Genomic DNA, 16,871 nt, shown 5'->3' with positions numbered 1-16,871 from the left:
ACAGAGAGGAAGGGAGAGAGACAGAGAGTTAGAAACATCGATGAGAGAGAAACATCGATTAACTGCCTCCTGCACATCTCCTACTGGGGATATGCCCGCAACCCAGGTACATGCCCTTGACCGGAATCGAACCTGGGACCTTTCAGTCCGCAGGCCGACGCTCTATCCACTGAGCCAAACCGGTTTCGGCAAGGGTCATGTTTTCTTATCAATTCAGCCGCTGTATCTTTTGATTGGGGCATTTAATCCATTTATGTTTAAGGTTATCATTGATAGGTACTTGTTTGTTGCCATTTTTATTATTTACTTAACTTTTAAATTTTTTATTGATTTCGGAGAGGAAGGGAGAGGGACAAAGAGATAGAAACATCAGTGATGAAAGAGAATCATTAATTGGCTGCCTTCTACATGCTCCACACTGGGCATTGAGCCTACAACCTGGGCATGTGCCCTGATCGGGAATCGAACTGTGACCTCCTGGTTTATAGGTCGATGCTTAACCACGGAGCCATACCAGTCTGGCGCCGTTTTTATTCTTTTTTTTTTTTTTACAGAGCTCCTCAGTTTATTGGCAATTATTTATGCAACATAAGTGGTCGTTTGTCCAGTTCTGAGGCACTCAAACCAGCAGAGTCCATTAGTGATTGTTCTTTAAATAACTTATGAGAAGCAAGCACAATTAGCAAGGAGCCCACATAGAGAATCAAGCATCTTGCCCGCACACCCATTGATGGCAAGCAGGCTGGGAGCGGGCAGGCACCAGGTGCTGGTGTAGTGGAAATTTCAAGGCACATATGCCGTCCTAACAGATAGCAGCTCCAGGGTCTGCCCTTGAGACCTGGTTCACATCTGGAACCACCAAGCTCATGCTTTGTGCATCACACCCCCTTTGGTCTACCATGGTTTTTATCACCTAACATGCTTCAACCTCGGATGTGTTGGGGGCTGCGTGCTCGGAGTCACAGTCCTTGCCCTTTACATTCTGAAGACAAGAGAGATGCAAAGAACGGACAACGACATGGCAATGATGTTTCTAGCACCACTAGGAGGTCATTGTTAGGGCGTCTTTAGATGTCTGTCTTCGGAGAGATGTGGGGGTGGGGGAGTTCCATCCCGGGAGCCAGAGGAAGGGGATGAGGGAGGGGATGCTTCCAATGAGATTCAAGGCACTAAAGCAGCGGTTCTCAACCTGGGGGTCGAACGACCCTTTCACAGGGGTCGCCTAAGACCATCGGAAAACACATATATAATTACATATTGTTTTTGTGATTAGTCACTATGCTTTAATTATGTTCAATTTGTAACAATGAAATTGGGGGTCACCACAACATGAGGAACTGTATTAAAGGGTCCCGGCAACAGGAAGGTTGAGAACCACTGCAAAGGATGGACGGATGGGGTGGGCCTTGGAAAAAGTCAGCTGGAAGCGGAGGTCCCCAGAAAAGAGCGGGTGGCTGGGTAGGCGACCTGGGCCTCCCCCCCACTCCTAAATGTGACCCTCCTATCCAGCCAGAAGGTACAAGGTACCCACCCCCAGGACTTTCCAGCCAGCCCAGGCGAGGTCTGGGGTCCACCTTCACAATCCCGTCTTCTCACTGCGATGGCTCGGCTGCTGGCACTCAGATCAGCACACAGCTCACGTTTATCGGACACCAGCCCGTCAGAGTTCAATTATGGCTTTTTGACTTAAAAATCATGAAGTGTTTTCCTAACTCTGTTCTCTCCCTGTGACCCAACCCTGACCATGGTGCGTGGAGCAGGAGATCCCTGAATGGACCACAGAGACAGAAAGAGTTGCACCCCTTGGTGTGGCCCCACATGGAATATGCCAAACCTGGGTCGGGGAGAGCAGGGGCAGTGCCCAGACCGGAGCACACGGCTCAGGTCCGTCTGCAGGCACAGCAGACAGTTGCGGGTGCACAGTGGCTCCTGCAGACGCCACGGGGAGGCGCTGGCCTCGCTGCCTGGCAGCACCCGACAGGCTAAGCCAGTCTGCGCTGTGACCGCCCCGGGCCTTTCCGGGCCTGCTGGCCCCCAGCAGGGCCCCCCCAAGTCCTTGGGGAGAGCCAACTCCACTTCAATCGAACCGCGCATCTCAGCAGACGGTGGGCCAAAGGCTGTGGTTCAAGCGGAAGTAGGGAAGGGCCGAGGCCAGGGCCCAGTCTAGTTAGTACCCAGGCCAGGAAGGACCCCGAGGCTGCGGGAAGCGGTGGGAGGGGCCGGCCCTGGGGGTAGGGAGGCTGAGGGGGCCAGCGGGGCGGGGACTGGCCTGGGAAGCTGGGGAGCTGGGGCTGCATCGGTAAGGAGGTGTCCCTCCCCCGAGGGGTAGGAGGGCTGTTGAAGATAAACCAGGACTGGGAGTCCGGCCCCGCCAAGGGGTACCCGGGGCCAGAGGCACCAGAGGCGGGCGCGGGATCGCTAGGCGGGATCGCTAGGCCAGGGCGGTGTGTCCTCTGTGGGGACCAAGAGTAGCTCCAGCAACCCTGGGCCCCGGCTGGGCTGACGGGAAAGGGGGACCCAGAGGTCCGCTATAGGAAAAGGGGGGCTGGGTCACCACGGGGAAGGGTGCTGGCTGCGGCACCCTGGGTGGCGGGGCCCATGGGCAACTCCGGAGAAGGGCTGTAGGGCAGAAGGTAGGGAGGCACCCCTGCCGGCTGCGGGGCGGGGTGGCTGCTCTTTGGCTGCAGGGGGGTCTCCTGGGGTCCGGGCGAGATGGGAGAGGCGGGCGGAGAGGAGGGGTGCCACCTCCGCCCGCGGGCTCCTGGGAAGCTCTGGGCTTCCTCACCACGTCCTGGAGCTTCTCCACGAACCCGCCGCAGGTGCGACAGCCATGGCTCAGACTCTTCTACCTTCATGCCTTCGACCTGCAGAAGGTCTAACAAGCTCCCCAGCTGTTGCGCCGACTAGACTTTCTCCAGCTTTTCTTTCTTTTTTTTTTTTTTTTAAAATATATTTTATTGATTTTTTACAGAGAGAGGAAGGGAGAGAGATAGAGAGTCAGAAACATTGATGAGAGAGAAACATCGATCAGCTGCCTCCTGCACATCTCCTACTGGGGATGTGCCCGCAACCCAGGTACATGCCCTTGACCGGAATCGAACCCCGGACCCTTCAGTCCGCAGGCCGACGCTCTATCCACTGAGCCAAGCCGGTTTCGGCTTTCTCCAGCTTTTCATTCTGCTCCTGGCATTGCTCTGCGGGCTTCCGGAGCTCCTGATACTTTTCCGAAAGGTCTGAGCGGCTGATCTACAGGGGCCTTGGGACTCCAGGTTCCACTCAGCCAGGCTGCTTTTGTTGGCCAGTGCCATCTCTTGTTCCAGCTGCAGGTCCTAGACCTCAGGGGACTCCTGGGCCAGGCGGTTGAGGGCCTCCTTGCTGGGGTCCAACCCCAGCAGGTCCAGGGGTCCCCAAAGGTGTGGACGGAGTCGGCGAAGAAGGAATGACACGGAGATAGCGTTCAGTTGATCAGCAGCCTAGCCAGGATCTCTAGCCAGGATCTCCAGCCAAGTTCTGTCCAGGTTCTCTTGCCATGTTCTCTCGCTAGGTTCTCCAGCCAGGTTCTGTCTTTTATTGTCTTGTTACATCTGTATTTATACCAGTTGATTTTAATCCTATCAATTTCTATTCCAAAGGTTAGAGCATTTCTTATCTCCATTCCAGGGAGCAAAGATTATGTAGCTTAAGCGTGATTGTTCATAGTTAAAGTGATTAACTACCCGCCTGGCATTTAGTTAAGGGGTTTTATTCCCTCCCTAACTTCAGGGAAAAATCCTCACCTGGGGAAACAACCTTTCTCGGAGAGGTGACCTTGGTTAAAACACATAGCTCTAAGAAGGGGAGCAAACATATTAAGAACAGTATGCCATATACACCAGGTCCCTTGAAACATGCTGTGCAGATGTTTCTTCTCTGCAGCGACTGTGTCAAGCAGCAAGGATGGACTAGCTTCTGGCACCTCCTGGTCATTCTGCATCTCCTCCAGCTCCTCCAGGGTCTTGTCTTTCAGGGTCTCCATCTCTCCCTGCAGGGCCGCAGCCGCCCTGGGGAAACCACAGCCCACACCCACCCCATTTTTATTCTTTATGTCTGCGTTTCTCCCTCTCTTTCTATTCCTTCTTCTTACACCACTCCCTTTAGCATTTCTTGCATTGCTGGTTTGGTGGTAAACTCTCTTAGCCTGTTTTTGTCTGTGAAGCTCCTGATCTCACCTTCAATTTTGAATGATAGCCTTGCTGGATAGAGTATTTTTGGATTCAGTCCCTTGCTTTTCATGACTTTGTATATTTCTTTTCTTTTTTTTTTTTTGTTCATCAGATTATTTATTCACTTAATTCTTAGATTCACTTGTTGATAGATGCGTATTTGTTGTTCATAATTTGTATCTTTACCTTTTTCTTCTTCTTCCTCTTCTTAAAGGATACCTTTCAGCATTTCATATAATCCTGGTTTGGTGGTGATGAACTCCTTTAGCTTTTCCTTATCTCTGAAGCTCTTTATCTGACCTTCAATTCTATCCAATACTTTGCTGGATAAAGTAATCTTGGTTGTAGGTTCTTGGCATTCATCACTTTGAATATTTCTTGCCACTCCCTTCTGGCCTGCAAAGTTTCTGTTGAGAAATCAGCTGAAAGTCGTATGGGTACTCCCTTGTAGGTAACTGAGTTTCTTTCTCTTGCTGCTTTTAGGATTTTCTCTTTGTCTTTTGCTCTTGGCATTTTAATTATGATGTGTCTTGGTGTGGTCCTCTTTGGATTCCTTTTGTTTGTGGTTCTCTGCACTTCCTGGACTTGTAAGTCTATTTCTTTCACCAGGTAGGGGAAGTTTTCTGTCATTATTTCTTCAAATAGGTTTTCAATATCTTGCTCTCTCTCTTCTTCTGGCACCCCTATAATTCGGATGTTGGTACGCTTGAAGCTGTCCCAGAGGCTCCGCTCCTTACACTATCTTCGTATTTTTGGATTCTTTTTTCATTTTGCTTTTCTGGTTGGGTGTTTTTTGCTTCTTCGCATTTCGAATCTTTGACTTGATTCTTGCGCTCCTCTGGTCTGCTGTTGGGAGTCTGTATAATATTCTTTATTTCAGTCAGTGTATGCTTAATTTCTAGTTGGTCCTTTATCACAACATCGAGGCTCTCATTACATTTCTTGAAGATCTCACTATATTTATCGGCGGTCTCATCAGTCTTTTCGAGGGCCTTACTAAATTTATCGGCGGTCTCACCAGTCTTTTCGAGGGCCTTACTAAATTTATCGGCGGCTTCTAGACAGTTCTTGAGAGACCTTAAAAGTGTGGTTTTGAGCTCTATATCCAGCATTTTGCCTTCCTCCATTTCTGTCCTGTTTCTTTGTCTCTGCATTTTTTATGCCTTTTTGGTGCACCCCCTAGTGGTCTTTGTGTGCTGTCTTGTTGTAGTTAAGCCTTGATTGTTGTAGGTAACACTGGGGGGGATTTGACCTCCAGGCCAACTGGCTGTGAGACAACTTTGTATATTTCATTCCATTCCATTCTGGCCTGATGCATTTCTGTTGAGAAATCATTTGATATTCTAATGGGAGATCCCTTGTAGGTAACTTTCTATCTCTTGCAGTCCTTTAGATTCTTTGTCTTTGACACCATTTTAATTATGATGTGTCTTGGTGTGAGTCTTTTTGGATTCATCTTGTTTGAGACTCTGTGCTTCTTGGACTTGTGTGACCTTTTTTCTTCCCCACGTCAGGGAAGTTTTCTGTCATTATTTCTTCAAACAGGTTTTCTATTCCTCGCTCAGCTTCTTCTCCTTCTGGCACCCCTTTCATGTTGCCCCAAAGCTCCTTTAAGCTCTCTGCCTACCCCCCTCCTTTTTTTTCCAATTGCTGTTCAGATTGGGTGTTATTTTTCTTTCTTTTTTTAAAATACATTTTTATTGATTTCAGAGAGGAAGGGAGAAGGAGAGAGAGAGAAACATCAATGATGAGAGAGAATCATTGATTGGCTGCCTCCTGCATGCCCCCTACTGGGGATTGAGCCCATAACCGAGGCATGTGCCCTTGACTGGAATCGAACCCAAGAAAGACCGCTCAGTCTTCAGGCTGAAGCTTCATCTACTGAGCCAAACCAGCCAGGGCTGGGTGTTATTTTCCTACCCTGTCTTCTAACTCGCTGATTTGGTCCTCATCTTCTTCTAGTCTACTGTTGAAACCTGCTAGGGTGTTCTTTATTGGAGCTATGTCATTCTTCATTTCCTCGTGTTTTTTTTCTTCTTCATTTCCTCTTGATTCTTATCCATGTTGGTGAATTTCTCATTCAGCTTCTTATAATTCTCATTGAGCTGCTTGTAATTCTGTCAGATGTTTAAGCATCTTTATAACCATTACTCTGAATTCTTTTTTTTTTAATTAAATCTTTATTGTTCAGATTATTACATTTGTTCCTCTTTTTTTCCCCCCCATAACTCCCCTCCTCCCAGTTCCCGCCCCACCCTTCGCCCTCACTCCCCACCCACTGTCCTCATCCATAGGTGCACGATTTTTGTCCAGTCTCTTCCCGCATCTCCCACACCCCTTTCCCCCCCAGGAATAGTCAGTCCATTCCCTTTCTATGTCCCTGATTCTATTATAATCGACAGTTCATTCTGTTCATCAGATTATTTATTCACTTGATTCTTAGATTCACTTGTTGATAGATGCATATTTGTTGTTCATAAATTGTATCTTTACCTTTTTCTTCCTCTTCCTCTTCTTAAAGGATACCTTTCAGCATTTCATATAATCCTGGTTTGGTGGTGATGAACTCCTTTAGCTTTTCCTTATCTGTGAAGCTCTTTATCTGACCTTCAATTCTGAATGATAGCTTTGCTGGATAAAGTAATCTTGGTTGTAGGTTCTTGGTATTCATCACTTTGAATATTTCTTGCCACTCCCTTCTGGCCTGCAAAGTTTCTGTTGAGAAATCAGCTGACAGTCATATGGGTATTCCCTTGTAGGTAACTGAGTTTCTTTCTCTTGCTGTTTTTAAGATTCTCTCTTTATCTTTTGCTCTTGGCATTTTAATTATGATGTGTCTTGGTGTGGTCCTCTTTGGATTCCTTTTGTTTGGGGTTCTCCGCGCTTCTTGGACCTGTAAGTCCATTTCTTGCACCAGGTGGGGGAAGTTTTCTGTCATTATTTCTTCAAATAGGTTTTCAATATCTTGCTCTCTCTCATCTTCTGGCACCCCTATAATTCTGATGTTGGTATGCTTGAAGCTGTCCCAGAGGCTCCTTACACTATCCTCGCATTTTTGGATTCTTTTTTCATTTTGCTTTTCCGGTTGGGTGTTTTTTTCTTCCTCGCATTTCAAATCATTGACTTGATTCTTGTGCTCCTCTGGTCTGCTGTCGGGAGTCTGTATAATATTCGTTATTTCAGTCCGTGTATGCTTAATTTCTAGTTGGTTCCCCAATATAAGATCGAGGGTCTCATTAGTTTTCTTGTAGATCTCATTAAGTTTATCGGCGGCTTCTAAACAGTTCTTGAGAGACCTTAAAAGTGTGGTTCTGAACTCTATATCTTCCATTGACAATTTTGTCCTGTTTCTTTGTCTCCGCATTTTGTTATGCTTCCTTGGTGCAACCCCTAGTGGTCTTTGTTCGCAGTCTTATAGTTAAATCTTGATTGTTGTAGCTAATTCCAGGGAGGGTTTGACCTCCAGGCCAAGTGGCTATGAGAATCAGCTGTGTCAGCAGTGAGAGAACTTCTGTCCTCTAGGGAGGTGCTAATCTAGCCTTTGCCTGAGGCTATCTGGCAAATGCCTCTGTGCAGGGCTTGGGTGGGATGGGTCGCACAGGATCAACAGAGTGGGCCGGAGAGAGCAGTTATGGCGGCTCTCAGTCCTGTCCCCAGGGGCTCTGCCTCTCTGAGTCCCAGCACCCGCTGCAAAGCTCGGAGAGAAAGCTGCACTCGCTCTGACCGAAGTCAGACAGTCCCGCTTCTCCCGTTTGAGTCTGGGTCCCTAAAGACTCGCCTGTATCTGGAGCTCAGAGTCTGCGACTCCCTCCCGATTGAAAACGCCAACCACGCCCTCCGCCGCCAGCCCGCTCCGCGCACTCCGCACCTCAGAATTTGACTTCAGCACTGCGCCTCCTCTGAGTGTCCGTATGCGTTTCTCTTTCCTCCTAGTTGTAGGACTTCCACTCAGCCAGCATTCCTGTGGTTCTGGGTGATGTCCCTTCCGTTTTTTGGTTTCACTTTTGAAGTAGTTGTTCAAAGCAGCAAACTCTGGCGTTAACCTATGCCGCCATCTTGGTTCTCCCTATTTCTCTATAACCATTACTCTGAATTCTTTATCTGACAAATTATTTGCCTCCATTTCATTAAGTTCCTTTTCTGGTGATTTCCCCTTTTCTTTCCTTTGGGGATTGTTTTTGTCTCCCCATTTTTGCTGTCCTTTTGTATTTGTTTCTATGTAATGTGAGTTGCTGTCTCTTCTGGCCCTGGGCAACTGATTGAGGTCCAAGAGGTTGAAGTGCCTAGTGGCCCAGTGGTCAGGTACTCCTTAGCCCAGAGGCTGGGTCTGCTTTGAGTCTCACACCTTTATTGTCTCTACTCTGAGTTGTTCTCCCTTTCCCCACAGATCTTGTCCCTCAGGTGTCCGCTGTAGATGCTCAGGGTTGGCGGGGCACTTGCACAGTTCCTTTGGTATGCAACTCCTTGTGAGGTCCCAGAGCCCTCTGGCATGCAGTTCACTGTGTAGCTCCAGCGCCTGTGGCAGGGTGGTGCCGAGGTGCCTCTGGCATGCACTTGTAGTGCAGCTCTGGGGTCTGGGTAGGGTGTTGTGTGAGGTGCCTCTGGCAAGCACTCACAGCACGCAGGTCCTGGGGCCTGGGGGGGGGTGGTGGTGCAGGAGGTCTCTCTGGGCACTCACCATGCACATCTGGGAGCCTGCAGTGAGGTAGTGTGGCACTCACTGAGGGGGTGCAGTGGAGGTCCCTTCCAAATTATGGCTGATGAGCAGCTCACTGCGCAGGTTTGGGGGTGGTGTCCCAGGCCAGTCTGGGTGTTGGTTTGGCTGCACTCTTAGCCTCTGCTGCTCCCCCTTTTGAGATGGCATGGTCTCTGTGCCAGAGCCATGCCCAGCCTGGGAGTGCCTATGGCAATAGCAGCGGCTCCCTGTCCAGGAGAGCCTGATCCACCAGTCCCCAAGACTTCTGCAAAATCTAACTGTCCCTCACTCACCCCCACACACACCACACATGTCCACACTCTCTCCTTGCACTCTTTTACTCACACTCTTTTCCTCACTGCCATTCTGCTGGCTGCCATGTTGCGATAAGCCAATTTGGGTACCTTTTATTACTTCTTCTTGTCTGATTGCTGTGGCTAGGACTTCCAGTACTATGTTGAATAAGAATGGTGAAAGCAGACATCCTTGTCTTGTTCCTGTTCGTAAGGGAAACATGTTTAGTTTTTGCCCATTGAGTATTATTTTGGGTATATGTCATATCTTGAGGTATGATCTCTCTATTCCTACTTTAGTGAGAGCTTTTATCAAAAAAGGGTGTTGGGAGAGCAACAGAAACTAAGAGGAGCTCAAACTGTTATAGTCTCGCCTTCAGAACTTTCGGAAAACATCACAGCCCTGCCAATACCTTGATTTGAGCCCAGAAAAACGTCCAACCCACAGAACGGTCAAACTTCAAGTGAAGGCCGGCCGCAACAGTGACGCAAGATGCAGCCAGCATAGGCTTGGGAGTAAAAGTCCCTCACAATTTTCGACTGTTGGAAGAACTTAAAGTGGCCAGAAAGGTAGAGGAGATTGAACAATTAATTGGGGTGTAGAAGATGACAAAGACATGACACTTACAAGATGGACAGGGATAATAATTGGGCCTCCAAGAACAGTTTATGAAAACCAAATGTACAGCCTTAAAATAGAATGTGGACCTAAATACCCTGAAGAACCCCCCGTTGTAGGATTTGTAACAAAAATTAATATGAATGGAGTTAATAGTTCTAATGGAGTGGTGGACCCAAGGGCCGTATTAGTGCTAGAGAAATGGCATCGTTCATATGGTATCAAACATGTCCTGCACGAGCTTCGGCATCTAATGCTGACTAGTGATAATATATCACTCCCTCAGCCTCCTGAAGGGCAGTGTTACAGCAACTAACCAAAAAGAAAACCACAGGCCCACCCCTCCCCCATTTGATTTAAGCAGTCTTCATTTTCCACAGTAGTAATCTTTCTAGATACGTCTTGTAGACATCAAAGTACTGGAAAGGAAGCTCCCGTTCAAAGGCAGTTTATCTTAAGATGCTGTAAGTGATACTAATTTGTTGTCCGTTTGAAATATAAGAAAAAAAAAGGGGGGTGCTGGATTTTGTCGAGTGCTTTTTCTGCATCTATTGATATGATCATGTGGTTTTTATATTTCAATTTGTTTATGTGATGTATCACATTTATTGATTTGTGAATATTGTATCAGCCTTGCATCCCTGGAATAAATCCCACTTCATCATGGTGTATGATCTTTTAAATATATTGCTGGATCCGATTTGCTAATATTTTAAAAAATATTTTTAAATTGAATTCAGAGAGGAAAGGAGAGGGAGATAGAAACATCAATGATGAGAGAGAATCATTGATTGGCTGTCTCCTGCACGCCCTCTACTGGGGACCGAGCCCACAACCCAAGCATGTGCCCTCGACAGGAATCAAACCTGGGACCCTTCCATCTGTAGGCTGATGCTTTATCCACTAAGCTAAACCCGCTACGGCTAATTTGCTAATATTTTGTTGAGGATTTTATTATCTGTGTTCATCAGGGATATTGGCCTGTAATTTTCTTTCTTTATAGTGTCTTTATCTGGTTTTGGAATTAGGGTAATGCTGGATTTGTAAAAAGAGCCTGGGAGTGTTCCTTCCTCTTGAATTTTTTGGAATAGTTTGAGGAGGATAGGAATTAGCTCTTCTTTGAATGTTTGCTAAAATTCACCTGTAAATCCATTCAGTCCAGGACTTTTGTTTGCTGGGAGTTTTAAAATTACTGTTTCAATTTCATCAGTTGTTATTGGTCTACTCAGGTTTTCTGATTCTTCCTGATTGAGTTTTGGAAGATTGTATGTTTCAATAAATTTGTCCATTTCACCCAGGTTGTACAGTTTGTTGGCATATTCATAGTATTTTCTTACAATCCTCTGTATTTTGTGGTGTCTGTTGTTATATTGCTTCTTTCATCTCTGATTTTATTTATTTGGGTCCTCTCCCTTTGTTTCTTGATGAGTCTGGCTAGGGGTTCATCAATCTTGTTTATCTTTTCAAGAATCAGCTCTTGGTTCTATTGATCTTTTCTACTGTGTTTTTAAGTCTCTATGTCATTTATTTCTGCTCTAATGTTTATTATTTTCTTCCTTCCACTTTCTTTGGAAGTTCTCTTTCTAATTCATTTAGCTGTAGGGTCAGACAGAGTGTTAGTGCTCTTTCTTGTTGTTTGAGGTAGGCCTGTAGTGCTATCAATTTCCCTCTCAGAACTCCTTTTGCATAGGTTTTGGGTGGTTGTGTGTTCATTTTCTTTTGTTTCCAGGAAGTTTTTAACTTCTTGCTTGATCTCATTGGTAACCCATTCATTGTTTAATACAAGCTATTTAGCCTTCATGTATTTGAGTGTTTTGTTTTTTATTGTCATTGATTTCTAACTTCATGCCATTGTGATCTGAGAAGATGCATGGTATTATGTCAATCTTCTTGAATTTGTATAGGCTTATTTTGTGTTCTAACATGTGGTCTATCTTTGAGAATGTTCCTTGTGTGCTTGAGAAGAATGTATATTCTGTTGCTTTGAGGTGAAATGTTCTGTAAATAACAGTTAGATCCATCTGATCTAGTGTGTCATTTGAGGCCTCTGTTTCCTTATTGATTTTTTATCTGGAAGATATATCCATTAATGTCAGTGGGGTGTTAAAGACCTCTAGTATGACTGTATTGTTCTCAATCTCTCCCTTAAAGTCCATCTAGAGTTTTTTAATGTACTTGGGTGCTCCTATATTGGGTGCATATATATTTACAAGGGATATATTTTCTTGTTGAATCATTCCCTTTAATATTATGAAATGGCCTTCTTTGTCTCTGGTTATGGACTTTATTTTAAAATCTATTTTGTCTTATATGAGTACTGGTGACCTGGTGCACAGATTCGTGCACATTGAAAGGAAATTAATTAGAAGGTGGCCAGCGGGGCAGGACTGGGCGAGAAGGGCCAGACACGCCCTGGAGCCAACCTCCTGTAGTCCCGCCCCGGCATCTGCAGAGTGAGTGGGGTCCCTCCGATAGGTGGGGCCCCTCAGCCTAGCCTGTGGGGATTGGGCCAAAACTGGCTCTCCAACATCCCCCAACGGGTCCTGGAGTGCGAGAGGGCACTCTGCAAAGTTGCTGTTATACAGGGTGTGGAATGCAAACGCAAGTGTGCAGTAAACTAGATTCGGGGCCAACAGTGCCCCAGTAACAATATAACCCACGGCCGAAGGTGGAATCGTATGGCCCCACAAGGAATCGGGCTCCTTCCTCTCTGGTTTTGGGGTGCATCACCTGAGAACCACCACTGCCAAGTCACTGCAGCTCGGCAGCTCCTGTGTTGAGCATCTGGCTCCTGGTGGTCAGTGCATGTCATAGCAACCAGTTGGATGGTAGGAGGGACACTTAACATATTAGCCTTTTATATATATAGATTGCTACCCCAGCTTTTTTTTCCTTTTCCATTTGCATGGAATATATTTTTCCATTCCTTCACTCTCAATCTGTGTGTATCTTTTGTTCTGAGTTGGATCTCTTATAGAGACCATATATATGGGTCATGTTTTCTTTTCCACTCAGTCACCCTATGTCTTTGGACTGAAGTATTTAATCCATTTACATTTAAGGTTATTTTTGACAGGTCTTTACTTATTGCTATTTTTAGTTTCTTTATGCTTATGATCTACTCTCTGTTCTTTTCTTCTTCCTCTTAAAGCATTCCCTTTAACATTTCTTGCATTGCTGGTTTGGTGGTAATGTACTCCTTTAACCTTTTTTTGTCTGGAAAATTTTCATTTTACCTTCAATTTTAAATGATAGCCTTGCTGGATACAGAGTCTTGGATTTAGGCCCTTGCTTTTCATTACTTTGAATACTTTATGCCACTCCCTTCTGGCCTGAAGTGAGTTTCTATTGAGAAATCAGCTGACATTCTAATGGGAACTCATTTGTAGGCAATTTTCTGTCTCTCTTGTTGCCTTTAAGATTCTTTCTTTGTCTTTAACATTTGCCATTTTAATTATGATGTGTCTACGTGTGGGTCTCCTTGGGTTCATCTTGATTGGGACTCTGTGCCTCCTGAACTTGTGTGACATTTTCCTTCACCAGGTTAGGGAAGTTTTCTCTCATTATTTCTTTAAACAGGCTCTCTGTTCCTTGCTCACCTTCTTGCCTTCTGGTATTCCTATCCTGTGGATATTGTTACCTTTAATATTGTCCCAGAGCTCTCTTAAGCTCTCTTCCGACTTTTTAATTTTTTATTTGCTGCTCTAATTGGGTATTTATTTTGACCTTGTCTTCCAAATTGCTGATTTGATTCTCTGCTTCATCAAATCTAATTTTAATTCTTTCCAGTGTGTTCTTTTTTTTTTCACTTTCATCTTTTAATCTTAAAATTTTAATGTAAGTTTATGCAATAGTATACACAATGAAAAGAGGAAAAATACATAAAGGTTTTTATCTATATTTTAAAACTAATGTTTCCCAGTTGCTGACTCTTGATCATCAAGTAGGTTTATATACAATTCCAGTTAGTATAGGAGCCTGAATACTTTGACCTATGAAAATACACATTCAACATTAAGTACAAGAAAGTGCAAAACTAGAAAGTAGCAAACTCAAGAATTTAACTCAGGATTACAGACCCCAAAGCCCTTTTATCAAGTGCCTTTCTTCACAGAGCCTTGGGCCTCTGAGGGTCTATGACTCCAGGAGGATGGAGCCAACACAGTTCTGTGACAGAAGCTGGCTGATCTAGTCTCTACTATATTGATTTGAAGCAAATCAAATCTTAATCTTTCTATGGCATCCACAATCCTTCCTGGGATGGTATGTCCTCAATTTTAAGATATCTGCTTTCCTACTTGAAGGTTATGCAATGCGAAGTAACTCACACATTTTAGCCTAAATCTTCTCTCCCTGTGAACCCTGCAAAAAATGACCAATATTTAAAATGCATACCCTTATGCAAGGATGGTTCAACATATGCAAATCAATGTGATACATCACATTATATAACATTAACAGAATGAAGGGGGAAAAATCATATAATCATCTCAATAGATGCAGAAAAAGCATGCAAGAGATTTCAACATCCATTTGTGATAAGAACTCTTAATGGCCGAAACCGGTTTGGCTCAGTGGATAGAGCGTCGGCCTGCGGACTGAAAGGTCCCAGGTTCGATTCCGGTCAAGGGCATGTACCTGGGTTGCGGGCACATCCCCAGTAGGGGGTGTGCAGGAGGCAGCTGATCGATGTTTCTCTCTCATCGATGTTTCTAACTCTCTATCTCTCTCCCTTCCTCTCTGTAAAAAATCAATAAAATATATTAAAAAAAAGAACTCTTAATGAATTAGGCATAGAAGAAACATATTGAAACATAATAAAGGACATATATGAAAAGTCCATAGCTAACATTATATCCAGTGTGTTCTTTTTTTTTTTTTAATAAAACATTAAATATTTGCTTTTTTTCTTCATAATCTCTTTTTTTTAAATTAAATCTTTATTGTTCAGATTATTACATTTGTTCCTCTTTTTTCCCCCCATAACTCCCCTCCTCCCAGTTCCCGCACCATCCTCCGCCCTCACTCCCCACCCACTGTCCTCTTCCATAGGTGCACGATTTTTGTCCAGTCTCTTTCTGCATCTCCCACACCCCTTTCCCCCCCAAGAATAGTCAGTCCATTCCCTTTCTATGTCCCTGATTCTATTATGATCACCAGATTATTTATTCACTTGATTCTTAGATTCACTTGTTGATAGATGCATATTTGTTGTTCATAATTTGTATCTTTACCTTTTTCTTCTTCTTCCTCTTCTTAAAGGATACCTTTCAGCATTTCATATAATACTGGTTTGGTGGTGATGAACTCCTTTAGCTTTTCCTTATCTGTGAAGCTCTTTATCTGACCTTCCGTTCTGAATGATAGCTTTGCTGGATAAAGTAATCTTGGTTGTAGGTTCTTGGTATTCATCACTTTGAATATTTCTTGCCACTCCCTTCTGGCCTGCAAAGTTTCTGTTGAGAAATCAGCTGACAGTCGTATGGGTATTCCCTTGTAGGTAACTGGGTTTCTTTCTCTTGCTGCTTTTAGGATTTTCTCTTTGTCTTTTGCTCTTGGCATTTTAATTATGATGTGTCTTGGTGTGGTCCTCTTTGGATTCCTTTTGTTTGGGGTTCTCTGCGCTTCCTGGACTTGTAAGTCTATTTCTTTCACCAGGTGGGGAAAGTTTTCTGTCATTATTTCTTCAAATAGGTTTTCAATATCTTGGTCTCTCTCATCTTCTGGCACCCCTATAATTCTGATGTTGGTATGCTTGAAGCTGTCCCAGAGGCTCCTTACACTATCTTCGTATTTTCGGATTCTTTTTTCATTTTGCTTTTCCAGTTGGGTGTTTTTTGCTTCTTCGCGTTTTGAATCTTTGACTTGATTCTTGCGCTCCTCTGGTCTGCTGTTGGGTGTCTGTATAGTATTCTTTATTTCAGTCAGTGTATGCTTAATTTCTAGTTGGTTCTTTATCATAACATTGAGGGTCTCATTAGATTTCTTGAGGATCTCACTACATTTATCGGCGGTCTCACCAGTCTTTTCGAGGGCCTTACTAAGTTTATCGGCAGCTTCTAGACAGTTCTTGAGAGACCTCAAAAGTGTGGTTTTGAGCTCTATATCTTCCATTTCTGACATTTGCGTCCTGTTTCTTTGTCTCCGCATTTTTTTATCTTTTCTTGGTGCACCCCCTAGTGGTCTTTGTGCGCAGTCTTGTAGTTAAGCCTTGATTGTTGTCGGTAATACCAGGGGTGATTTGACCTCCAGGCTAACTGGCTATGAGAGTCAGCTGTGTCTGCAGTGGGAGAGCTTCTGTGCTGGATCTCTAGGGCGGTGCTAATCTAGCCTTTGCCTGAGGCTATCCGGCAAATGGCTCTGCGCAGGGCTTGGGCAGGGCGGGTCCCCGGGGATCTACAGGGTGGGCGGAGCAAGCAGTTATGGCTGCTCTCAGTTCCGTCCCTAGGGGCTCTGCCTCTCAGAGTCCCAGCAACTGCTGCAAACCTCGGAGAGAAAGCTGCCTTCAAGTTCTGACCGAAGCCAGACAGTCCCGCTTCTCCCGTTTGAGTCTGGGTCCCCAGAGACTCGCCGGGATCTGGAGCTCAGAGTCTGAAACTCCCTCCCGATTGAAAACAACAACCGCGCCCTCCTCCGCCAGCCCGCTCCGCGCGCGCACTCTGCACCTGAGTATTTCACTTCAGCACTGCGCCTCCTCTGAGTCTGGGTATGATATTCTCTTTCCTCCTAGTTGTAGAATTTCCACTCAGCCAGCCTTCCTGTGGTTCTGGATGATGTCTGTTCTGTCCTTTAGTTATATCTCTGAAGTGGTTGTTCGAGGCAGCAATCTCCGGCGTTAACCTATGCCGCCATCTTGGTTTCTCTCCAGTGTGTTCTAGATGTCAGATATGTTATTCTTCATTTCTGTCTGGTTCTAGTTAATGGTTTCATTTCATTGTTTATGCTGCTATAGTTCCTACTGAGTTTCTTGTAATTTTCACTAAGCTCCTTAAGCACCATTAAAACCATTACTTTGAACTTTATGTCTGATAGGTTGCTTGCCTCCATTTCATTTAGTTCTT

The 16,871-nt window shown here is 45.0% G+C and overlaps 1 protein-coding gene and 1 pseudogene across 1 annotated transcript; one reads left to right on the top strand and one right to left on the bottom strand.

Moving 5' to 3' along the window:
- Positions 1-2,167: 2,167 nt before the first annotated feature.
- Positions 2,168-4,153, bottom strand: LOC118674617 (annotated as a pseudogene).
- Positions 4,154-8,984: 4,831 nt separating this feature from the next.
- Positions 8,985-10,289, top strand: LOC118674517 (ubiquitin-conjugating enzyme E2 variant 1-like). The gene has a single exon (XM_036346407.1). The coding sequence runs from the start codon at positions 9,809-9,811 to the stop codon at positions 10,124-10,126; it is 318 nt and encodes a 105-aa protein (XP_036202300.1). The 5' UTR covers positions 8,985-9,808; the 3' UTR covers positions 10,127-10,289.
- Positions 10,290-16,871: the final 6,582 nt, after the last annotated feature.

The sequence above is a fragment of the Myotis myotis genome, unplaced genomic scaffold (genome assembly GCF_014108235.1).
Source record: "Myotis myotis isolate mMyoMyo1 unplaced genomic scaffold, mMyoMyo1.p scaffold_m19_p_19, whole genome shotgun sequence".
In the NCBI taxonomy this organism is placed as follows: Eukaryota; Metazoa; Chordata; class Mammalia; order Chiroptera; family Vespertilionidae; genus Myotis; species Myotis myotis.
The sequence above is the reverse complement of the archived record's forward strand: the minus strand, read 5'-3'. Positions and strand labels throughout refer to the sequence as shown.